General features: G+C 42.9%; 1 protein-coding gene across 1 annotated transcript in view; it reads right to left on the reverse strand.

Moving 5' to 3' along the window:
* Positions 1-27,214, reverse strand: part of CYP2U1 (cytochrome P450 family 2 subfamily U member 1) — a 76,467-nt gene that overhangs the window by 39,194 nt on the left and 10,059 nt on the right. The window contains exon 2 of the mRNA XM_088479494.1: positions 3,009-3,644. Coding sequence (XP_088335620.1) covers positions 3,009-3,644 — 636 coding nt within the window. The remainder of the gene's footprint in view (positions 1-3,008; positions 3,645-27,214) is intronic.

Raw genomic sequence — 27,214 nt, forward strand, 5'->3', positions numbered from 1 at the left:
AGAAGTGAGTTTTAAAAGTGATGTTGCCCATAGCAACAATCAGATTCTAGCTATTATCTTCTAGAAGGTGCTAGTTAAATGTTAAGTAGAATCTGATTGGTTGCTATGGGCAACATTACTTTTAAAACTCACTTTTAAAAACTATGGCCCTGACTCAGAGCCGGACGCTCTGACAGAGCGCTCGCTCTGAATCAGGGCCGTCCTTCCTAATTTTAGAGCGGCCTCCTGACCACCCACAGCTATAGCGAGCGGCCAAAAAGATGGTCGCGATGGTCAAGACCATCGCGACCATCGGGCTTGCGACGAGACCCTTGTGGTAGGTTCTCGTTGCCGCAACCCCTGGAGTGCTTTCGGCTCTATCAGAGCCGAGAGCACTCCCACTGACATCACTTGTGATGCCAGTGGGCCCATGGGAACGCCTCCGTCTGGATAGCAATGCCCCCGGCACCCCACCAAAGGGGGCGTGCTGTCACTCACCATCGACAGCACGCCCCCTTTGTAGCGAGACCCATAGCGACGGCTTGGCCATCGCTATCCGGGTCTCGCGCATGCGCAAGATGGAGCCGCCTCTCTCGTGCGCATGCGTACTGGGCCAACATCGACCCGCTTGCGAGCGCTCGCGAGCGGGTCTGAATTAGGCCCTATAACGTTAGTAAATTTACCCCCAAGAGTGTATTGGAAGACAGCTGGGCACCGGATAGGACCAGAGGGTAACTGGACTCCAAGGGTATATTGGAGGATGGCTGGGCACCGGATAGGACCAGAGGGTAACTGGACTCCAAGGGTATATTGGAGGATGGCTGGGCACCGGATAGGACCAGAGGGTAACTGGACTCCAAATGTATATTGGAGGACGGCTGGGCACCGGATAGGACCGAAGGGTAACTGGACTCTCCAAGGCTATATTGGAGGACGTCTGGTCACCGGATAGGACCGGAGGGTAACTAGACTCCAAGGGTAAATTGGAGGATGGCTGGTCACCGTATAGGACTGGAGGGTAACTGGACTCCAAGGGTATATTGGAGGCCGGCTGATCACCAGATAGGACTGGAGAGTAACTGGACTCCAGGGATATATTGGAGGACTGCTGGACACTCGCAGCAGCAGCTCACTGAAGAAACAGCAGACACACTGTGAGGGAACACAGTAAGGTAGCTCACTGACAAGGCTATGAGTCATGTTGCACTGGCAACTTGATACTGCAGCAGGAATTCCTTTATAGAGGCTGCAGGATGATGATTGGTTAAGAACTTTGAAGGAGTTATTCCATTGGTGGACGAGGCGTCACATGAGTAAATCCAAGATGGCTGCACCTGTCTACCCGGAGAGCAGTAGTCTAACCATGTGGAACGCCGGAGCCGTAGCACAGAGAAGACTGCAGGTGCCTGAGAGGAGAGAGAACGCTGAAGGAGCCAGCCGGAGAGGACGGCACCTCTGCAGCATCACGTGAGAGCCGGAAGATGCTGTGGGTCAGCGCCCGCAATGGTAAGAAACAGGGTCTGGTTCTGGGGTCTCTGCAGAGGGTTGTGACACCGGTCTTCTACCATATTCAATATAAAATACTTACACTCACAAAAAAAGTTATTAACCAAAACAACATACATCTCTTCACTTATCTCAAAATATCTTCCAACCCGACATCTCCGCTCTGCACAAGATCTGCGTCTGTCCTTCTTACGCATTACTTGTTCCCATGCAAGGTTACAGGACTTTTTTTGGGCTGCACTCACCCTGTGGAATGCCCTCCCACGCACAATAAGAGATTCCGCTAAACATTCAAGCGTTCGCTGAAAACTCACCTCTTCAAACAAGCTTATTAGATTCCCTATCTAACTCCCTTCTTATAGTATACACATATCAAATTTTGTCAATTTCACATCCTCCTGACCCTAGGCCAACTTTCCAGTGTGACTGGATCATACAGCTCACCAAGAACCACTGCAATCGGGCTGGACCAATTTGCAATATGTAGCACCTAACCTTGTGTATCAACACCTAATTCCCTATAGATTGTAAGCTTGTGAGCAGGGCTCTCTTAGCTTTATGGCTGTCTTTTACAACAGAGTCTTGTTTTATTAATGTTCATTTTAATTGTAAAGTGCAATAGAATATGCTGCGCTATATAAGAAACTGTTAATAAATAATAGTGCCCCCTATACACTGCCCTCAGTAGTAGTCCCCCCTATGCAGTGACCTCAGTAGTGCACCTTATATAGTGCCCCCAGTAGTAGTCCCCCCAATGCAGTGCCCCCAGTAGTAGTCCCCCCATGCAGTGCCCTCAATAGTAGTCCACCCTATACAGTGCCCATTATATAAAAACACACAAAAAAAACCCACAACACTTATCTGAATCCCCTCTCCTGCCGCGCCCGCGGATGTCCGCCCCTTCGCCTGTTCTGCACTCTACACTACGGGAGAGACGTCATGATGTCTCTCCCATCACCCACTGCTGGAGCCGAAAGGTGGAGCTCATAATTGAGCTCCAGCCTGGCTCCAGCAGTGGGCGCAGCAGCCAATGAGAGTCTGTCTGACTCTCTGGCTGCCAAAACAAACACACTCGTACTACCCGGTGCCGACGGCAGAGTTTGTACTGTGTAGCGCGGACCGCACTACACTGACTTCAAATCAGTGTCCTGGACCGCGGCCGGCGGTGCCCCCCCACGCCGCCGTCCAACAGCGCCCAGGGCACGTGTCCTGCTCGACCCCTCCACGTTATGCCACTGCTCGCAGGTTTAAAGTTGGTTACCAAATAAAAATAAAAATTCAGGTCATCTTACAGTTATCCATTTTAGGATACAAAATATATTTTGAACATCCTAACATGTTTAGCACAAATTTGATGTAACAAATAAAAGAGAGCTGGACATATGCCAGGAGCCAGGTAGCCAAGACAAACCTACCTGCAAGCCTTCCTTGGCCACATAAAAAACCCTGTTGGCTTCTAGATATGCCGGCCTCGGTTCATTATTGTGTCGACCTACAAATAATCTTGAAAATATAATGCTTACCCTGCACATCTGGATGAAGGCACATATACAAGAGAGACCACAGCAATGTGTTTGTGGTGGTGTCCGTGCCCGCAATGAAAAGATCACCGATAATGTAGAACAAGTAGTCTGTGTTGAAACTAGTTTCAGGATTCGTCTTCTGTTCCTCAGCTATATGAAGGAGGTACATGTCAATAAAATCCCTGGGGTTGTCTGGGTCTAAGCAGATCCTATGTTCCTCAATAATCCTTTTAAGGAAGGCTGTGATATCTATCACAGTTTGCCTTAGTTCTCTGAAAGGTCCAAAAGGCAGATAGTACATCCATGAGATCACATTGGTCAGGATGGCTTCACTATTGACACTGATTTCCAGTGCACGGGACATCATCCTCAGCATGCTCTGGAACTCCTCATCCTCATAGTCAAAACGTTTGCCAAAACTTATGGAACAGATGACATTGGAAACTGCATTATTGATAATCTTGAAGGGGCTGAAGGCTTTATCGCCAAACTTCAGCATTTCTGCTTTCACATATTTAAACTCTTCATTGATTTTGGGCTCCAAGCTAAGTTTTCCCAGCCCAAAGTGCCTTAATGTAGAATGAGAAAATCGTCTCTGCTGTCTCCAATTTGGGCCATATTTTGCAAAAATAACACCTGAAAAACAGAACCAATAGTATACTTACTGAAACAAAGTCATTTTTGCTAAATTCAAACTAGCAAACAAGTTTGACAATGTTTTGCCCATGTTTGAACAGGTGTGAAAATATTCGGGCTTAAATTACAACATTGTGTAACATTTTGCTATGCAAATTAAAAGTGAAAAATAAGATAAAACTTTAGTCCATTAAGCACAAACATAGGCCTATATCAATTTGACATTTGAATTTGAGTTAACAGCTTCGCAATTATACAATACATACCATGATTGTTATTTATACAAATTAGGTATTTTTGATATTGGTTCACTCAAAAGTTTGAGCTAGATCAATCTAATTTCACAATGGCTGGACTATTTTGAGCTGCTCTACTACTGTTGATATTTACGTAAAATGCTTACTAAACAAAACCTGAATGTTACTAAGGTATTGAGATTTGTACACAGGGGATGCAGTTGAAATACCAGCATGCAGGATGCTGGTGCTCAGAATGACGGTGCTGGAATCCCGACACCAGTCAGAATCCCGGCGCCGGCATCCTAACAGTAAGTAGTGGGGTTAGGGGGAGAGTTAGGGTTAGGCACCGGGGAATGGAGGGTTAGGGTTAAGCCAGTGGTTCCCAAACTGTGCGCCATGGCACCCTGGGGTCATTGGGACACTTGCAGGGGTGCCTCAGGTTGGTGGTCCAGCACCAAATCAAATTATTTGTGGTCAATGTAATGTAGAAATGTAGACAAATAGAAGCGCAACCCTGTCCACCACCACATAACTGAACCTAAGGATGACAGGTCAGCACAATTTACTTCACTTTACTACATTGTTTTCTGAACTTCTCAAACTTTTGGCTTAGGGGTGCCGTGTAAGCAATGCCGATACTCCAGGGCCCCTTGGTTCAAAAAAGTTTTAGAACCACAGGGTTAGGCACTAGGGGGAAGGGAGGTTAGGTTTAGGGTGCAGGGAGGGAGGGTTAGGGTACTTACCCAACATGTGTCGGTATCCTAACCCTGTCAGGATGCCAGTGTGGGGATTCTGACCACCAGTATCCCGTACCCAACCCGTACACATATGAAATTGTAAAAGAGCACAGGAGAAGACAAAAAACATGAATCAGCGACTCTTAATAAGAAATTATTTTGCAAACATAGAATAACACATTTTATAACAAATTATCCAGCTGAAAAAGCTCCTGCCCCTATATTTCTTGTATGTCAATACACACGCCCATAAGCTTAGTAAGTGAGACTGGCACATATATAAAAACATACATACTTATTAATAACTTAAGAAGGAGGATCTGGAACATTAAACATGCAAAAGTACATTGAAATAGGCCTAATTATGGAAATGCAATGATGATTATATATTTTTTTAATTCTCATTTGAAAAAAACTTATTTGAATCAATGCTCTACAGATACAGAATTAAAGAAGCACTGCTATTTTGGCAGCAATTTTTCCACTTTTTAAAAGCTTAATGTTACTGAGCCTTGGGGCTGTCCTTTAGGGGAGAACCTTAACACATGATCAGGTCACCGGACCAAGAAGCCTGACTACTTTGCACTGGGCTGATCCTGGAACGCTTGGCAGGTGGGCACCAGTGAAATAGTAAGTTATTGAAAAACTAGTGGTTACCTGGGATATGCCAGGTCCCCTCAGTATGCACTTGGCTCAACCCCGCCCCACCCACTCTCTATCCACTCCGCCCCCGCATTGCCTCCCCCATACTTGCCCTGTACTGTGCGCGCATGTTGGAGACGGGACAGACCTTACACAATTATTATATAGAGGTCTACTAATTATAAAAAATAAAGAATGTGTGTCTGTGCCTGGGACTACTAAATAAATATAATTACTATAAACATTCAGCTATAAGCTGTTTTAATTCAAAATATCAAAGAACAACAATGTATAAAAATGTATAAAATACACAGAACTGCAGTTCCTGAAATAGATACCAAACTGGTTACATAGCATGCATAATGTAGCCCAAATAAAAAACAGCAATATGGACCTGATGTTAATCTCATAGAGGAATAAGCTGATAATAAATATATATATCTCAGCACAAAAAAAGTCCCATAAGAATATTGTAAATGATGATAAAAATAATCCTTATACGATAATGAACACAGAGTGTTTGGGCCTGATTCAGAGCCGCTCGTTCGCTCCGAGCAATGTTTGCCCAACTGCGCATGCGTACGGATCGTTATACGCATGCGCGAACCAGTCAGTGCGGTCGAAATTCATGTGCTCGCAAAATAGCGAATGCCTGATAATTTGAGTGACAGAATGAGGCGTATGTGGGTGGTAACAGGGGAAGGTGCTTGAAAACGGGGAGTGGAGATCCGAACGCAGGCGTGCTTAAAGGTCAAAATGGGCGTTTTATGGGTGTGCATAATTAAAACAGCAGCGTCATTGACCACGTCACCGGGTTATTTTATAGTCAGAACTGCTCGCAAGATTGTGGTAGCAAAAACCAACCACAAGAATAGCGAGCAGTTCATACGCTGGTCGATGTACTCGATTAATCTAATAAATACCGGACATGACGTAGGATGCGAGCGGCCAGGGGGGCGTATTTATCCAAAAAACGACCGCAAGTTTTGTTCGCCCGTTCAGACCTAGAGGCGTGAACAGACCGCAAAGAGCGAACGGTTCATTTGAATAGCCACCCCTATTTTCTGGACGAGCGAGCGCTAATTGCGTCCGGCTCTGAATCAGGCCCTTTATCCTGAATAGGGGATTGCTGTGATCCCTCAATAGTGAAAGGGTCACTCACCACTCCAATTGGGACAGCTTGGTGATGGATGACAAGATCCCAAATTATGTTTTGAAGCGTGGTGACCTGGCGTCAGGGGGACCATGGGGTCACGCAAGCCGGCCGCTACAGATAAGGGAAAGAAGCCAGGAAGTCTACATCAGCAGACAGAGATCCTGGCCTCTTCCCTCCCCCCTACGGTGGTCTGTCGCCGCCCCCACCCATCCACAAACAATACCAAACTGTCAATCAATGACAGTCTGCTGCCAATCTGCGTGCGAACACATGTGCAGTACGGGTCAGGAGCCTGTGCAGATTCCCGAACATCAGGAATCTGCGTTCAGCAGTGCACATGCGTGCACTGCTGAATCAGGCCCGTGGTCCTCTAGGATGGAATCTGAACAAATGATTGGGCCCCACACCTACAAATGCCTAGCTCAATGCTGAATAGCATTGGGTCGCTATCTATTGATACCCCCAATGTGGAGGTGCCAAGTGTCTGGAAACACCTAATTTTTATCTCCTACAGACCATAATCACATCACCATGCCTACAACCTTATGTCCATTTGTAAGTGGTAAAATTCCAGGAGGGGCCAGTTGAGAGTTTCAATATGTGATGCATTTTACTGACATTGGCCCTCATTCAGAGCCGCTCGTTAGCGGCAGTACGCTCGTTCCGAGCGATGTTTGCACATCTGCGCATGCGTACGCTTTTTAGTACGCATGCGCGAACCAGTCAGTGCGGCCGAAAATCGTTGGTACGCAATATAGCGAGTGTCTGCTATTTTGAGTGACAAAATGAGGCGTATGTGGGTGGTAACAGGGGAAGGTGCTTGAAAATGGGGAGTGGAGATCCGAACGCAGGCGTGCTTAAAGGTCAAAACGGGCGTTTTATGGGTGTGCATATTTAAAACAGCCGCGTCATTGACCACGTCACTGGGTTATTTTATAGCCAGAACTGCTCGCAAATTTGTGGTAGCAAACACCAACCACAAGAATAGCGAGCAGTTCATACGCTGGTCGATGTACTCGATTAATCTAATAAATAGCGGACATGACGTAGGATGCGAGCGGCCAGGGGGCGTTTATAACAAATAAACGAGCGTATGTTTTGCTCGCTCGTTCAGACTTAGAGGTGTGAACAGACTGCAATGTGCGTACGGATCATTTGAATAGCCACCCCTTGTTTTTAAACGAGCGACCACAAATAGCGTACGGCTCTGAATGAGGGCCATGGAACAGTTTCATCAGAAGGAAAGAGTTGTCTTTTTTTTTCTTGTTTGCAGGGCCTGATTAAGGCTTCTGGACCACCTAGGCTAATACACTTGTAGCAATCCCTGTAATGCTGCTAAACACAGAGCACAGGGTCTCATTCAGAGCCGCTCGTAAGCGGCCGCTCGTTCGTTCCGAGCGATGTTCGCACAACTGCGCATGCGTACGGGTTGTAATACGCATGCGCGAACCAGTCAGTGCGGCCGAAAATTGTGTGCTCGCTAAATAGCGAATGCCTGCTATTTTGAGTGACAGAATGAGGCGTTTGTGGGTGGTAACAGGGGAAGGTGCTTGAAAACGGGGAGTGGAGATCAGGCGTGCTTAAAGGTCAAAACGGGCGTTTTAAGGGTGTGCATAATTAATACAGCAGCGTCATCGACCACGTCACTTGGTTATTTTATAGTCAGAACTGCTCGCAATATTGCGGTAGGAAAAACCAACCACAAGAATAGCGAGCAGTTCATTCGCCTTTCGATGTACTCGATTAATCTAATAAATAGCGGACATGACGTATTATGCGAGCGGCCATGGGGTGTTTTTATCAAAATTAGGACCGCAAGTTTTGTTCGCTCATTCTAACATAGAGGCGTCAATAGACCGCAAAGAGCGAACGGTTAATTTGAATAGCCACCCCTTTTTTCTGAACGAGCGAGCGCAAATAGCGTCCGGCTCTGAATCAGACCCACAGTGCGTATGCGTATTCAGGAAATCTCTATTGCTACTACACATGTGCAGGTAACCAAGGTTATACAACGAACATGTTTGACCTTGGCATCTATTGATATGATGTTTGTTCAGTGTAAAAAAAGACATTGGCTTCTGAAGAATGCACGGAAGTCTCTAAAAGTACCACATGCAGCTCCTAAGGAGGCTACCCAGATTGCACTGTAGCACAATGGAATCTATTCTCTAAGGCTGGGTACACACGTAAAGATTATCTGTCCAACCATCCAACAAGTTGATTGGTTGGAATGAAAATCTGGAAACGTATGGGAATACATTCCAACTAATCAACTAGTTCACAGGTTCTCAAACTCGGTCCTCAGGACCCCAAACAGTGCATGTTTTCCAGGCTTCCTCACAGAATCACAAGTGAAATAATTAGCTTCACATTTGGATCTCTTAAAATGTGTCAGTGAGTAATGACTACACCTGTGCACCTGCTGGGTGACCTGGAAAACGTGACCTGTGTGGGGTCCTGAGGACCGAGTTTAAGAACCACTGAACTAATTGGATGGTTGGACAGAAAATCTTTACGTGTATATGCCTTGGAGAGATAAAATGGAGAAAGATAAGTTCCAGCTAATCAGCCTCAGTCACTTTTGAAGCACAGCATGTAAACCAGGGGTGGGCAATAAGCTGCCCTCCAGCAGTTGTTGTACTACAAATCCCAACATGAATTGTAACATTTTTAGCATGGCCAAACAGCAAAACTGTGGCAGGACATGCTGGGATGTGTAGTTTTTACAACATCTGGGGGGCCACTTATTTGCCACCCCTATTGTAAACGGACAGTTAGGAGCTGATTGGCTGGGACTTCTCTTTCTTCATTTTATCTCTCTCCAAGGTTTAGTGAATAGACCCAATTGTACATAAAGATTTTAGCAGTAAGTCACATTGACACATTCACTTTAGAAGCTAATCTCCTAAACACCGCCTTGGGATGGCTTGATAACAAGCTTCAACCGCCAACATGGAATGAATTAGGCCTTAAATGTATTCCTTCGCTGTCAACTGTGACTCCCCCCCCAATCCTGGAGCCCTAGGCTGCAGCCTAATCAGCCTAATGGTTCATCAGGCACTGCTTGTTTGTTTAATGAACTTGCACACCCTCAATATAACAGCTGCACCTCTCATTTTAATTCAGACTATAGACTAGCGCACTGTATTGCAGTTAACTACTTTGATATGTCACATGACCATACCATTACAATACTTTGGCAGCATCTACTGCCCTTCTCCCATCCCTTCCCGACACCATTCAGTCAAGGAGTAAACAAGCAAGAAATGTGTCTCAGTTGACATGGCTAAAGAAGTAAAAGCGTATTTAGTGGGTGTGCTGAGCAAGTTGTGGACAAAAAAGGGACCAAAATGCATTTGTGTCCAACTCTACATGCAGTTCCGGAGAACGATGGCGCTGCGGGCATCATGATGTCACACAGAGGGGTCGAGGCCACAAGCACCATGAAATACATCCCCGCCTGGAGCATCCTCAGGACGCTCCGGTCGGCTGTACAGGCTACAACAGCAATACAACCCAAATGTAGGAGCTGTGGGGCAACAACAGTGCCAGCCCCAGAGCAGTGCGCTAGTTACGGCCCTGTCTACATAAACCCCTAGGTGTACATTTAGAAAACGTATAACTTTATATGGGAGTCTATTAACTATGATTTGGCGATAAAGATTTTCTAACACTGCTTTCTGCAGTGAAAACTCTTGTGTCTTAGGAAATGTAGTCAGGGCAACATGAGTAATGCTCAGCTAGTGGTGCGATACTGGCTGGCAGCGGTAAGAGAAGTTATACCAATACACCAGCCCAAATTCTTGTAAAAAAAAGCAACATAAAAAATAGAAAAATAATACATTTTAAAATATCTATAGTGTAGGGAAAAATCTTTATTTAAATATCATGTTTTCCTGTAAGGGTCCTCCTCTGTTATAATCATCCTGACATGACGACAGCGGCGTGCAGCGCTTGTACCGCCCTTTGTTAAAGAGACAGAGAGGTCTTCACTAGAGATACCTGGCGAAAGGTCTGATGGAGAGAAACAAGGCAGGATGCTTCTTTTCTGTAACTTTCTATTTATCATTAGGACAACATCATAAATTGGCACATCGCAGGAAAAAGCTGACTCAAGGTGCCCATCCACTAGACAATTGAGTTGAGCGATTGAACAATAACGATCGTTCAATCGTTCATAGATCGTTTGCAAAAATGTCTAAAACGACCAGCGATGCGCGTACCCGCTGGTCGTTTAGACATCTATCATCGTGCAAACATGCTGGACAAGCTAACGATAACATCAGGTTGAACATGTTTGTAGATGATTGATGAGCCTGCACTGAACGACTGCTCGTTCAGTGCAGGCTCATCACAGACTGACAAACTACTGCACAATTACAATATCGTAATCATGCAGTCGTTTTCATGTCTGCTAGTGGATGGGCACCTTTACATGGAAGCATTGTGCATTCCCACATAGTATCTGTCTCTATTTATTTCTATTGTAAAAACATTAGTTTTCAAAAGAGATATGGCTTTTCTTTATCTATCATGGTTCTACAGCTGGCTAATATCGGCAGTAGCCCTAGTTGGTGATGAGTTTTGCTGGGTATTTCATATATCGGTGCAATCCTCCTATTGTTCAGTATAGCGAAAGATACAAGAGATACTGTATATTCTATTTCCTCTGTATGTTTTTCTAACAAGATATTATTTTAAGACGATACACAGATACATAGCTTTATAAGGTTAAAACAATAGAACTTCAATTTCAACCTTTCATCATGAAAAACAGTGAGAAAAGCCCATATTTTGAAGTCTGGTTCAAACATTCTACATTACTGTGTTCACCAGTGGGTTATATGCAAATTTATAATCTGAATTCCTTCCACATATGTGAATGTTACAGAACATCTCTCCTTAAGCCTTTAAGGCCCTCATTCAGACCCACTCGCAAGCGGGCGCACGTACGTTAGGCGTACGTACAAAATTATTTAAATTCAATGGCTCGCTCGTATTTTCGTTCGCATCTAAAATTCCTCCCTAAACTCAGGCGACCCCTCCTCTAACTAACGAGCGTGCGAAATAGCGAGCGTACATCCCCGAAATGGCTTGAAGGGAACGCACGCACAAGTGAAACCGGAAGTGGCCTTGTCAGATGTCGATTACCTGCTCCTTTATTCTGCCTACCTCCCTCAATCGTATCATGCCAATCAATGTATCAATTAGCTTAATTGTTTTTTTTTTTTCAACACAATGCAAGAAACTTTACTCTTGTCCGTGTTTGTGTTTACCCGCAGAATACGTACGGATGGAACATTCGCTTTTATTGTTCAAAAAACATGTGAACCACAATTAAACAATTGTTCTATTGCTGTGGATCCCCGCATATTTTCCGGGGTTCATTTCTTTATTTAAATTTGCAAACGCATGTCACTGCATCAAGCCTATCATAACTCTCCAGAGATTTCTGGCCCTGTTGAACACATGACTCATACACTAACCAATAAAATTGCTCCTGTTAATTTCCAAAATACATTAGCCAATCAGAAATTTTTGCCACACTTTATCAAAAATGTTTTGTATGAAAAACTCCATTGCCATCATGAGAGCCTCCGCATTCACCAGGCGCGAGCTGCTGGTGCTTACGGAGGTGATGGATAGGCGGATCACCAGCCAGCCTCCACCCATCACCAACCGGCAGAAGCGCTCCGCGTATGCGGAGGCACGGTCCCGCCTGCGGTCGTTGGGTTCACGCCGCAACATCGGGCAGCTTGAGCGCAGGTGGTCAGACCTGCAACGGCGAACGCCCCGCTTGCTGGCATGCTTTCGCATGCAGATCCTTGAAAGTAAGTGTTATGTATTGTGGTTTTTATGTTTGTGTTTGTGGGGCAAACTGCGTGTGCATGTTTTCCTGTCTGTCCTATTAATTATTTGTCCTCATATCTGCGTGTGCATGTTTTCCTGTCTGTCCTATTAATTATTTGTCCTCATATCTGCGTGTGCATGTTTTCCTGTCTGTCCTATTAATTATTTGTCCTCATATCTGCGTGTGCATGTTTTCCTGTCTGTCCTATTAATTATTTGTCCTCATATCTGCGTGTGCATGTTTTCCTGTCTGTCCTATTAATTATTTGTCCTCATATCAGCGTGTGCTTGTTTTCCCTCTATTTCTGTTTTTTTCATTCTACTCCTTTTTGCATGTTTTTTGTTGCTGGTTTTTTTTTTTTTATTTGGGCCCCGGATTTGCCCAGAAACTAACCTCAATTTGTTTGACATATTTTAGGAGGACAGCCAAGACTACGCCGTCACCGTCCGGCCAGACGGCGTTCCCGGCCACTATCCCCAACCCCCAGCCAACACTCCACCCCAAATATTTCCCCTATACCCCACTCCTCCCCAGCCTTCCCAGACCCTCTCCCGGAACTGTCGGGCCTCCTTCCCCTCCGTCCCACTTCCCCCTCTCCTCCACCCACCCCTCTTCCAATTACCCCCTCCCCGGAGTCCATCATTACCCCTCCCCGTTCTTTGGGGAATGAAGGCTCCTCCGAGGAGGAACATGGAGGGACTTCCGGAGCTCCCGTTTTGGCTCCCGGTATGTTTTTCTTTCTCATTTTTTTTAACCACAAACTGTTTGTATGTAATCATGTGTCGTGCCTTTATTCGTGCTTGTTTGGTTTACTTTTGGTGATTTAGCAGTTTGCCTTTACCTCTTCCTGCTGATTTCAACATACACATATCACACCTGTGTGAATTTGTACATAGGCCTTGTATTTTTGCCAGCACCCCCTTTTTGTTTTGGTTTTTCTTTTTTCGGTTTAGGAGTGATTTCGTTGTGTGTTTGTTTTTTTAATGTGGATTCCCTATTGTTTTATTAATCCACACACTTTTCTCACCCACAGAGGAACAGAGGCGTCGACAAGAGGTGGACGATTGTGTTGGCCAGATGCGCCAACATGTCATTGGCATTCTTGTGGCCCTTGACCGGCTGTCTGGCATCCTTCGCCAGTAGTTTTTTTTGTTTATTTTCGTTTTGTAAATAAATTTTGTAGTTCTAATATACGTTCTGGCTCATTCTTTTTTTCAAAAACACAAATAGTTTTCCCTGACATAAGTAGACTGTTCCTGCAAGGATTTCCCTTTTTTAAAAGTTAGATTGTATTTTGTATTTGTATGTTAAACAGCCACAAGAAACACATAACAGTAACAATGTCATTTCCCTTTTTGGGTGTAGTGTCAATTAGATATTTCGCCATTTTACAGGTTCCTAGTTGGTGTGCAAGCTGCTTAGGCCAATCTTCAAAATCCAAAGGTTTGGACAGGCTTCCTTTTGGTGTGGGTTGGGAAACTGCAAACATATTTCAGTTTACATCAACTGGTGTCAGTACTGGATTACCCCTTAGTCAATTGTAAGGTGTGTTAACCTGGTTACACTTGCTGTTAACGTCCAAAAAAAGGAAGACCATTTCACTCTCCAAACATTTATTCACAACATAAATGAGAAATCAAAGTGGTCAGTCCCAAAAAAAAAAAACAGTGATAATCTCAAATACAACACATACAAATAAAATATTTAATAAAAAAAAACAATCAAGAACTGGTTGACGAAGGACCATGCCAACATGATTCCACAAACATGGCGTTGCGATATGGGTTCCAGAATATATGGACAAAATCACCAGATCCAGGTTTGGTAAGGGTAGCAGGAAGTAGTGAGCGTTGGAGTGGCAAAGATTATGTGAACAAACAGAAGATGGTGAAAAAAATAAAATAAATTAGATGTTCGCAAACAAACACAAACACATTAGGTATAAACACTGTAGTTTGGGTCAAACTTACCTAAAAAATCGGGCCACCACATCATCGCGTATGGCCCCCCCACATACTGACCTCCGACCAACCTCGGGGGGGCCATCCTCAGGTAAGGCATCCTCTGGCTGCATTGGGACACCACTCCTTATGGCGATGTTGTGAAATATCCCACACAGGACCACAATTTTCGACACCATATCCGGCAAATACATGAGCTCGCCACCAGAGCGGTGGAGGCATCTGAATCGGCCTTTTAAAAGGCCGATACAGCGCTCCACCACTTGCCTGGTGGCTGTAAGTGCGGAATTATACTCACTTTGTGGGCCTGGTGTGGGAGCCAAATAAGGAGTGAGCAGCCAGGACATGCAAGGGTATCCACTGTCTCCTGTGAAAAATAAGAGACAACATCAGGAACACTGTGTATCAAGCTTAACATTGTTATGTACTAAAGGTCTCCACTTACCCAGAAGCCACGCATCACCAGCTTGTAGGTTGTTTAATTTCTGCCATATCCCTGATTGCCGGATGACGAAGGAGTCATGTGCACTTCCTGGTAACTTAGCATTCAGGGACAGGATCTGGAGGGAGGCATCACATACCACCATTACATTCAGGGAGTGATAGTGTTTCCTGTTTCTAAATATGGCCTCCAGCCGTGCTGGAGGCTGAAGTGGTATGTGAGTACCATCCACAACCCCTATGATGTGTGGGAAGCCAGCTATTTGGTAAAAATTGGCCTTGGCCACACTAAGGGCACCCATATCCAAAGGCATTTGAATAAAATGATGGAGGTGCTTGAAAAGTGCCTCCATCACTGCCCTCAGGATCCGGGAAAAGGAGGATTGGGAGATGCCCGCCACTATTCCCACCTTTGTTTGAAAGGATCCTGAGGCACAGAAATGTAACACCGCCATAAATTGCGTCAGTGGTGGTATTGCTGTTGGATTGTCAATTTGCCGCTCAAGATCACTTTCTATTAATGAGAGAGTGTCTATGATGATTTTGGGAGGTAGACGGTAGCGTCTTAAAACCTCATCATCGGGCATTCCAAAAAGGGTGACACGTGTTCGAAATATCTGGGGCCTTGCATGCCTACGATGCCTACGCCTGGGATGAGATTGAGGTTGGTCGGCTTCCGGGAGCATGGCCAGAACAATCCTCCCCAGATCAACCTGAAATTCAAAAATTTCAAAGTAAGGCTTTTGACCCACCCCAAAACTATATTAAAACAACTTAGCTTGATGATACCATCCATTGCTGCTTACATGCCGGGGTATTGTCATGATACGTCCAAACTGAAAATAAACAACAAAATTACTTGACACATTTCACTCTGTGCATTTTTGTGGATACATTTTGTGCTAGACCAAAGTTCAAATATGCCAAACACCCATTTAGCAAAACCGCAAAGCGACATTTAACACAGTACATCAAAACGGGTCGAAATGTTGGCTCAAAAAGCGAAAGCTAAACCATCAAAAAGTTAGAATGATTATTAAGCTGTTTAAAATGCGCTAATTAGTTCGCTAATACAAGTCACAAGAGTAACTACTAAAAATGTGCTAATTAGTTCGCTAATACAAGTCACAAGAGTAACTACTAAAAATGTGCTAATTAGTTCGCTAATACAAGTCACAAGAGTAACTACTAAAAATGTGCTAATTAGTTCGCTAATACAAGTCACAAGAGTAACTACTAAAAATGTGCTAATTAGTTCGCTAATACAAGTCACAAGAGTAACTACTAAAAATGCGCTAATTAGTTCGCTAATACAAGTCACAAGAGTAACTACTAAAAATGCGCTAATTAGTTCGCTAATACAAGTCACAAGAGTAACTACTAAAAATGCGCTAATTAGTTCGCTAATACAAGTCACAAGAGTAACTACTAAAAATGTGCTAATTAGTTCGCTAATACAAGTCACAAGAGTAACTACTAAAAATGCGCTAATTAGTTCGCTAATACAAGATAAAAAATGGACTTACCAAGAGCAAATATCTAAGATGCAAAATCAAAAGGTCTTTGGGGTCGAAAATAAACAAAATCTAAAATAGAATAAATTAGGTATCCAAAAATTACAAAATATACGAAACACAATGAAACAACAATTGAACAAAAGTTAGACTTCACAAAACTTACCAAATCAACAAACGAGGTCCCAAAAATATAAACCAACAAAGATAACGGAAAAAAAAACGCAAATCTAACCAACAAACGAATCTCCAACCTCCAACTCCTTTCTACGCAATCAATAAACTCCAGCCAAGATAACCTCCAACAATCCAAAAACGCCACCTCGACTTGAGACACACCAAGCCATAAATAGTGTTTCGTTTCCCGCACAAATTAAGGAGGGATCATAGCGCCGCAAAATCAATGATGCGGCCGCAAAATAAGGACGCATGTATAAATACGTCACGAAAACACATTCAAATTCTGGTGTATTTCTTGTTTGGACCTCAGACATGGCGACAGACCAGGGAAAAAATGCACAAGAGTCAGGCGGTAAGTCTTTCATGCATTTTCTATCAACGATTAATTTGAAACATAAGATTAGGCAAGTTGTGATTTTGTGAATTCTGTAAATTTACACAAATAGGTGAGGAGGATGACATGGAAGAGGCTGCTGGGCCCAGTATTCCGGCCAAAGCGGGCAAAAAAAAAAGGCAGCCACATTTCACAAGAAAGGAGATGGAGGTTTTGATCCAGAAGTGTGTGGACATCCTGCCACAGGCAGACAGGAATATGAGTCTAAGCCAGAAGTGGAGAATGTGGGAAGAGGTAGCCGTTGCTGTCAATAGAGTGGGTGATTATGTCCGTCTAGCCCGGGATGTCAAACGGCGGTAAGTAAACCCTTGCCCCCCCTAAAAACAAACCCCATTTTAAACCAAAGGATAATGGCTTCCATTTTTCCCCACAGATGGGGCGACTTCAAATATCGCCTAAAGCAAAAACTCGCGGACAGGGCTAGGCATGCAAGGGGGACAGGTGGGGGTCCCACCCCTGTGTCATTGGAGTTGACGGATTTAGAAGAGCTGGCACAGGGGTGTGTGCAGCCTGTGGAGGTGTTTGGCGTGTCCAACATGGATACGGACATGCCAGACTTTGCGGCTCCTCATGTTGGCCCAGGTAAGTATTGTGATGTCACCAACTCTGAAATGCTATTGTGCCAATATGTAGATTCTAATGTGAGTCTTTTCTCATTTTTCCAACAGAGACACAGGCGGATGAGTCTGCTCCAGAGGGAAGCCTTGGCCGCAGAATTTCTGCTGGCTCTGCAGGGGAGGAACCAGTACATCCGGCTGAGGACCCTGCAGAAGCCAGTCCAGGGCGTGCCCCCTCGCAGGCAGTGGGCCTCCTCACAGAACTCAATTTCAAATCGGATTTCCATACGGAGATTCTGCAGAGGATGGACGCCAGTCTGATACGGGTGGCTGAGGCCCTGGAGCAAAATGCTGCGGCCAACGTGACCATTGGTCAGGCCCTGGCGGAAAATACCAGGGCCAACATCCGCATCGCCGATGCCCTGGAGCAGCTCGTTCGCCAGCACATGGTGGAGCCGACCTCCCTTCCTGCCGGAACATCAGGATCCTCCACCTCTGGCACAACATCAGCCAATCCTCCAAATGTGCCTAGCCCTGTGCCTAGTCCAGAGGCCACAACATCTGCCTCTGGACAGGCCAGCCCGATGGCATCCCAGACCCGGTCTGGCGCCCACCCTCCCCCATCCAAACGGGCGAAAAAACGGTGACAGCAATGGCGACTTTTCCCACACTCCTTCTGTGCTTGGCTCATATTCCTTTCTGGTCAAAACTTCCCTCTCCTTTCTTGTGAAATGTTTTTAAGTTATTTTTGTACGTTTATGTTATCAGTTATTGATTATTTATTTTTGTTAAAAAGTATCTTTGGCAGAAAAAAAAAAAAATATATTATGCCAATTGGTTTGTGTTTAAACAATAAATTTATGAAAAAAATGTGACATTGTATTGTGACATTATTGTACAAATGGGTTACATTTAATCCTGGCCCTAAAGGCAAAAAAGGACACCAAAAACCATTTCATTTGTATAAAAAAAAGGCCTCTTGAAGGAACGTTTAAAAAATCACATAACGATGCAAATTGCACATTAAAAAAAAAAAGGGGAGCTAATTAAAACATGATGACATTATTGTCACAATAGGCCATAAACAACAAATTGAGGCCAAAAAACCCCCCAAAAAATGTACGCCAATTGATTGTGTAATCCTGACATTAGCAGGTATGATTTCCACCTGCGTACGGTTTTGTGCTATCCCAATAAACTGCTTTCCAAACACATACCAAGCCGGTTTTCAATACAACACTAATTGCTTTTGTGACCACCCGCGATTAATCGCTGCAACATCGTGGAGTCCCGGGACGGAGGAGAAGGCCATCGCAAATGTGGTCGAGTAATCCAGACCCTAAACTGTGCGAGCATTTTGAAGGGAAAGAGGATGTTCCAGTGACGTATGTGACGGTCCGAACACATTTGACGTTCGTATCTGCTAATGTATGTACGCCCCAAAAACGCCTCGCCACGCCTGCGTTTTTCCATCTCCACCCCCGTCAACACCCAAAAACGCCCTGTTCTGTCAATCACATTTGACATGTCACTTCCTGTACGCTATTTTAGGAACGACAGAAAAAAAGCTCGCAATCTGCCGTACGCACATGCGCAGTGTAACACCGACGCATGCGTGGTTAGTCAACATCGGAACGCAACGAGCGTACTGCTGTTTGCGAGTGGCTCTGAATGAGGGCCTAAGCTATGTACACAACTAAAAGAGGACATTTTTTTTTGTGTGAAAACCAAAATGATAACTTCATACACAAGTTTCATTCCTATATGAATGATACATTTCTTTATGTAGTATGTCAGACAATGTCTGCAGAAACTGAATTTGCTACACGGCATTGGCTCTTTGGTACCAACCAACGTCGTGCAGCAGTCCTGAACCAATATGACGGGTTTGTAAACGACCATCTGCTCTAGGTGCTGTGTACACACTGTGCAATAATCGGACCAGACAGCTGAGAATTGGCACAATACTTGCACAGTATGTACTGGAACAATTTCTGTTTTAGTCCCAGTGGCTCTTTAAATAGTCTTGGCTTGGTTCCAGTTGTAGGCAGAGGACAGTTCAATTCTGAAGGACACATGTCAAAAAATAGAAATAATGTTATTGTAGGTTATATCTGTTGCATCTAATCTACATGATAACTTACTCTGGTCTACAAGCACTAAAAGAAATCCAGACATTCCATATCACTCTGGAGTAATCCAACAGCCTGGACTTTGCTAGGAGAAAAAACAACGCTGTCTGCCTCCATAGTATGCAATATGGCAGCATATTACTGAATTAATATATCTAACATGACTCTCCTTTGAAACCGTTAAAGAAATGCACTTCAAGATTTGTTATAAAAAGTAAAAATTCCTAAGATAAGTCACACCTAAGATGACAGGCATGCAAGCTGACATTTTCTCGCCAAGGTGATCCTGGCTTTTTTCCTTTAAACTCCAGTCATGTGATCAGCTGAGCCAATGGCTGATCTGTTTTGGCACCCTATTTAAACCCGCTTAGATTGCTGCTCATTAGGGATGGACATTGGAAGTACGCCATCAAAACTTTCGATGTTATGGTAACTAACCATCGCAAAAAAAGAATTAGATGGAAAAAAAAATTCTGATGGGTTGCTCATGCGCAAAAAACCATATTCGCATGCGCAATAGTAATCCGCGCCCGTTCCTGATGTTAAAATACAATTGAATTCAGCTGTTTAACATCGGATGGTAATTACTTCCACACCATTTGATGGCAGCTAGCCGCCATTGAATGGTGAAAACAGTACCATCAAAAGAGAAACATTGATGGTAGTGAATCTTCGAAACATGATGTCCATCCCTACTGCTCAGTGCCAAATCTTCATACAACCTATGACCTCAATCAAGTCTCCAATGAATATCTCCAAAAATATTTTTATTGCAGTTAGCAGTTTGCTGATTAGGCAAGAGAAAAACGGCTTGCCCAGCCAACAACCCTGCATTAATTAACCACACTACCTTAAAAATCCTTTAGGGTAGAAGTTTCCAAACTCGGTCCTCAAGGCACCCTTACAGTCCAGGTTTTAAAGATATCCATGATTGTGTACAGATGGTACAATCAAACTGACTGAGGTATTAATTAAGTCACCTACACTAAAGCATGGGTATATTAAAACCAGGACTGTTAGGGTGCCTTGAGGACCGAGTTTGGGAACCTCTCCTTTAGGGGCTATACCCTGGACAATACATTATAGAAGAAGGGGAGTAATTCAAAAACTATGCCAGCCTGGAATCATGATCCCAGGGGGTAAATTTACTAAAGTGACAGTTTTTAGAAGTGAGTTTTAAAAGTGATGTTGCCCATAGCAACCAATCAGATTCTACTTAACATTTAACTAGCACCTACTAGAAGATAATAGCTAGAATCTGATTGGTTGCTATAGGCAACATCACTTTTAAAACTCACTTCTAAAAAACTCTCACTTTAGTAAATTTACCCCCAGGAGTTTGTTCACTTGGGAAATAGTAGGGTTTGGTCAAAAGTATTGATTAGATTTAAATTATTAGGTTTAAGTTATTATTTTCCATTTTACTTATTGCAAGGGGTTGTTTTTTTGTTGTTGTGTTTTATTATCAAGTAATACTACAAAGAATTATATCAACTTGAGTGATAATAGTTTATGGAGGCATAGTAAAAATAATGGACTGATAAATCAGCAGAATATATTACTTTGATAAGTGATAATAAAATATATTGTCCTTACTGCACAGCTGGAGAAAATATATAACTGATTAATAAGCATTCGCTTATCACAAGTATATTTATACAAACTAGATCAACTGATATAGAACTGACACATACAGTACACATTGAAGGACAGTTCATTCACCTTCTACTTCAAGAATAGGACCAGTTACAAATAGGATGTAATCCTTATAATGATGTGCATTTGTATAGCAGATTTGTTTCACTAGTTTGGGAACAGTTACTAAACACTTCCCATGCCTAAATAACTGAAAAGTGGAGATAGAACCAGAGTAAGAACTTCTTACTGAACTAACCTGCTCTCAGACTTAGGAATATATGGATTTAAAACCAGCCAATGAAGATAGAGCTGAGGTGGAGATTAGCTTTAAAAAAGGTGCCGTTTCCTGTGGGGTGATCGAAGCTTGACGAGCTGGCCTATCTGGTAGTCAGTTGTGTTAGCTTTGTACTAGTGATCACCAAGAATGAATTATTTGTGGAAGTTGTTTGCCATCCTGACAAATAAAGCATACACCAAAGTTACAGGGTGAGCATCATCTTGAATGTGTCAGAAACTATGTTTTATTGTCAACTGCACCAACTGGACCCAGTATGATGTGGCTATTTGGCTAGTCACAAGTGTGAGCAAACTGGACACAATGCCAAATGACTGTCTATTAACATCCACGGTTTTATAATATCCACAGAGCTTGATAAATTTGCAGCCAATCAGAACAATAAAATATTTACAGCTTCTTAGAGCCACTCAATTTAGCAAAAGCTGAAATTGTAGAATTGATAACAGCAGCTAAAGGTACTTTTCTGTTTTGGCTTTCCCCTCAAAATACTAGAATATAGGTCTCCATTGAATCTGCATTGACCAACATATTTTGATCTCCACCACCATGTGGATTCTCCATCACCACACAACTGCAAGGATCAAGAAACACTCTTCCAAACTAGCTTCACACATTTGGATTTGGGACTGAAGAACTTACAGCTCCTCTCTGCTTCCTCAACACCAACATTAATAATGATATGGGTCTGAGTCCGGTGTCCACCTCGGCTGGAGCCATCCGCGTCTTACCTATGCCAGTTCTCTGTCCGTGGCAGGCCATTTGCAATAGGACCTTACACATGACTGTACTGAAGATTTAATAACCACTGATGTCACTGACGTTCATTCAAAATTCTTAAGGTGTTTAAAGCTGTTGAGCACATATCTGTACCAAAGTATTAGGCTCCTAACGTGTGCACCAGTGTTAATGGGTTCCATTGTTGTTCTCCTATCTTCTCATCTGGCTCTGATTCTCTCCATTTGTTTCTGGCCCAGATCACCTTCACTTTGTCTTCTGACGATTACTTTATTTATTGGCAGCCTTCTAGTGTATCAAACCCAGTTTGCTGACCAATCCTTACGCCTGTAGCAGGTACAGTGCCTTGCAAAAGTATTCACTCCCCTTGGCTTTTTACCTTTTTTGTTACATTACAACCTGTAATTTATTTTATTTTTTTCATCTGAATTTTATGTGATGGATCTGCACAAAATAGTCTAATTTGGTGAAGTGAAATGAGAAAAAAATATATAAAAAAAATCTTTATAAATATAATTCTGAAAATTTTCATGTGCATATGTAATCACCCCCTTTGCTATGAAGCCCCTCAAAAGTTCTGGTGCAACCATTTACCTTCAGAAATCACATAATTAGTGAAATGAAGTCCACCTGTGTGAAATCTAAGTGTCACATGATCTGTCAGTATAAACACACCTTTTCTGAAAGGCTCCAGAGGCTGCAACACCACTAAGCAGGAGGCATCACACCATGAAGACCAAGGAGCTCTCCAAACAAGTCAGGGACAACTTTGTTGAGAAGTACAATTCTGGGTTGGGTTATAAAAAAATATCCAAATCTTTGATGATCCCCCGTAGCACCATCAAATCCATCATCATCAAGTGGAAAGAACATGGTACCACAACAAACCTGCAAAGAGAGGGCCGCCCACCAAAACTCACAGACCAGGCAAGGAGGTCATTAATCAGAGAGGCAGCACAGAGACCAAAGGTAACCCTGATAGAGCTCCAGAGTTCCACAGCAGAGACTGGTGTATCTGTGCATGTGACCACAATAAGCCGTACACTCCATAGAGCTGGGCTTTATGGAAGAGTGGTCAGAAAAAAGCCATTACTTAGTGATAAAAATAAGAAGACACTATTTGAGTTTGCCAAAAGGCATGCGGGCGACTCCCCAAATGTATGGAGGAAGGTCAGATGAGACTAAAATTTAACTTTTCAGCCACCAAGGAAAACGCTATGTCTGACACAAACACAACACATCCCATCACCCAAAGAACACCATCCCCACAGTGAAACATGGTGGTGGCAGCATCATGCTGTGGGGATATTTTTCAGTAGCAGGGACTGGGAAACTGATTCAAGTCGAGGGAAAGATGGATGATGCTGAATACAGGGATATTCTTAGCAAAACCTGTTTCAGTCTGCCTGTGATTTGAGGCTGGGACGGTGGTTCACCTACCAGCAGGACAATGACCCGAAGCATGCTGCTAAAGCAAAACTCGAGTGGTTTAAGGGGAAACATTTAAATGTGTTGGAATGGCCTAGTCAAAGCCCAGATCTCAATCCAATTGAGAATCTGTGGTCAGACTTGAAGATTGCTGTTCACAAGCGGAAACCATCCAACATGAAGGAGCTGGAGCAGTTGTGCCTTGAGGAATGGGCAAAAATCCCAGGGGCAAGATGTGGCAAGATCATAGAGACTTATCCAAAGCGACTTGCAGCTGTAATTGCCGCAAAAGGTGGCTCGACAAAGTACTGACTTTAGGGGGGTGAACAGTTAGGCACGCTGAAGTTTTCTGTTATGTAAATGTTGTTTGATTCACAATATAAAAAAAAAACACAACTTCACAGTTGTAGGCCTGTTCTGTGAATGAAATGATGCACACCTTCAGACATTCCATTTTAATTCCAGGTTGTGAGGCAATAAAACATGAAAAATGCAAAGAGGGGTGAATACACAAAGCCAAAATACACTTGTGGGTGTTACTGGTGAAGACAAGGGACTCATAACACTCTCTGCCTTTAGCTATAGCTAGCATAAATCCAGACTGACATAAGTGAATCCACTGAAACCAGTTGAAACCACACAACCTAGCCCTCTATTATGGGCAAACTGAATACAGCAGTATTTTAATTGGAAGACGCATTGCTCCCCATGGTGCTCACAATCCTTTCAAGAAATACAAGCAATATTCCAAAGATTCTAAACATGGGTCACTTTCAGAATCTCCATCTAAAACTCTTAGGGGTCAATTCAATTAGAAGCGAGGGACAGATTTTTGTACGCCGCCCTATAGGACTGAAAAGTATATTGAGCGAGTAAAAAGCTGCCGTAAGTGCGCCATATAGGCGCACTTACTCGTATGGACTAACAAAGGCGATCTTATTGAATCGATCCCTACATGTAAACTTTGATAAGGGGTCCTTATGCTTTTGATCTATTGTTTGTGTGTGCTGTACATGACCTCCTGACCTTTTCCCCACCACTTTCCATTTTCAGTCTTCTATACTATTTCTACATCCTTTATGTTTACAAAATGATTATAAAAATTATTATGAAAAATACCAAAATGTCATTCAATGGAGGAGTTATTAACAGTGAGAACATAACATCATTTATAAGTAATTTTAAATTAGCACATTTGAGGGGAGATGTATCAAGCTTTGGAGAGAGGTAAAGTGGAGAAGTTGCCCAAAACAACCAGTCAGTTTCATCATTTCAAAGAAAGTGCTAGATAAATTACAGAACTTATTTGGTTGATTTTGGAAACTTCTCCACTTTTTCTCTCTCCAAGGGCCAAATGTAATAGGGTGAGAGTTTAGAATATGTGAGAGTTTAGCAGTAATCCCTCACACTTTTTAAACTCGGCCAATGTAATAGAGTCCGAGAACACGCAAACTCACATGTTTTTAGACGAACTCTAATTCAGATGTTTTCCCATTTTGAAGATAAAACTCAACCTATGTGAAAGTTTACTGCTAAACTCTCACATTTTCTAAACTCTCATCCTATGATATTTGACCCCAAGGCTTGATACATCTCTCTCTTTGTCAGTAAAAAAACCTTATGGCCTAATCATGGCACATAAACATAAAAATGTACAACATTGTGAAGGTCTTCCCTGGTCCCGAGTATTTTGGTTATGCTTTTAGTATTATTACTCCTGCAACAGATAAAAATCGGGTATGCAAAATCCTTGCATAAACAGTAAATAAGAACACTTGAAATTCACTACACTAGTGTAATGAATTAAATTAGTTCCACTTACTGCCATGTGTCATGGAATTAGCAAATACATATGTACAAATTTATAAACATTTATTGACAGAGACAACATACAATAAAATCAAATATTACAATTCTTTAAAACATATAAATCTGTAGATGATTATTGATTAGCTTTCTGATACCACTTCTAAAGATAAACATCTGAAATAGAATATGATTTGTAAGATGAAGGTCCTCACAACAATGTGCTTTCGAGGGAAGTATGACGCTAATATTAGTCTCATGGGAGTAGTAGTAATTTTGGTATATGATTTGTCACCAGTCCCCACATAATAGTAAATAATAGCCTTATGGTAGCTGGGAGATCTGGTAATTAGGGGGTTCTAAAGTGGGAGGTTCTAAAACCCAATGCATCCAACCGTGTTTATGCCCAAAATGTAAAAAGGGCAATGTTTTTTCAGTTTTTTGCTTGTAAAATCATTGCCTTTTAAAATTTTGGGCATAAACACGATCGTAAGCTCTGGGTTTTAGAACCCGGCCTAGTAAATAAACCATCTATTGTTAAATAAAAATGTAAATAATTTAGTAATAAGAATATAAATTGAGTTTTATACCCATGACTATGGTGTCCTTGAACGCAAAAAAACTACATGGGTATAAGTTAGTGTAAATCAGAGAAGCTGAGATTATTTCTTGAATTAAAAAAAATAATAATTTTCAAAAGTGCTAAGAGTACCACTTCCCCTCTGCTCAGTTCAAAGGTAAAAAAATTAGAAAACAAAAGCAACTTACCAGTCATAACAGCCACCGTGGTCTATTTTTTTATCACTTTTTGTTTGGTCCCAAAACATATCAATATTTAAAGATAATCTTGTTGAAATTGTCTGTATTATTAACGGGCCTTTGTGTGTAGACATTTCCTGACCCCACTAACACGCCCCAGTAAAGCTGGAAGAGAGCACCATACTGGACATTGAGCCAAGTCTCTTTCTGCCTTCATTGGAGACGGTTTCAGAACAAAGACATTTTGGACACTTGGAAAGTTCATATAACAGTTTAATCCGCTTAGTGGATGCCTGTAATCCAAAAACTGCATAGAGCCTGTCTACATTATATATTATTCCTTATAAACAAATACCTGGGGTCAAAAATTATTAAGCACCTGTTTCTGGTGGTTTTCCCAGCAATGTTGAAAACCCATTTTGTAACCCGATGATACTAAAATGGAGGTTTTTGTGACAGCCATTATGGTCAAACAGAAGGTGAGGAATCACAATACAATCACAGGGTGTGATTCTGAGTCACAGGCAATGATGATATTCATATTGTCAATGATTTTCTGCACATTCGTCTAAATCGCTAACAAGTCACCCAGGACATGCATCCCACGGTGTGTACGTACAAGTTTCAATTGAGATGCATAGTATCTAAAGTGTTGTGGAAATGTGCTGGGCATTACTAGGCGAGGACTGAGGTGTGGCTATTCGGATGCACGGAGATGTTCCATCTTTTGGGCAAGTTATGGGAGTGTCGCGAGTGCATTGCTGAACTGGTTTCAAACTCAGGGCCTGATTGAGAGATGCACGCAATGCCGATTTGTGCACAGATCGAGCGATTGTTTGACACTGCGCATGCGTGCAAGCCGCACTGCGCACATGCAGCAAATGTTTTCAATTACGCCCACACAGTGTATCTATTCACAAAATGAGTGACTGGTAGTTAGCATTTGCGGGAGGTAACGGGGGGTTGCTAAACAAACGCAGATGTGTCTGACCAGTTAAATGCTGTTTCATGGGAGTACTCTCTCTGTGTGTCAGGAGAGCTGCAGTATTTGCGGCTGGTCAGACCTACTGCCCGATCTGCATTGATGTTACCGATGTTTACA

This window comes from Taudactylus pleione, unplaced genomic scaffold, assembly GCF_031769625.1.
Source record: "Taudactylus pleione unplaced genomic scaffold, aTauple2 ptg000236l, whole genome shotgun sequence".
Lineage (NCBI taxonomy): Eukaryota > Metazoa > Chordata > Amphibia > Anura > Myobatrachidae > Taudactylus > Taudactylus pleione.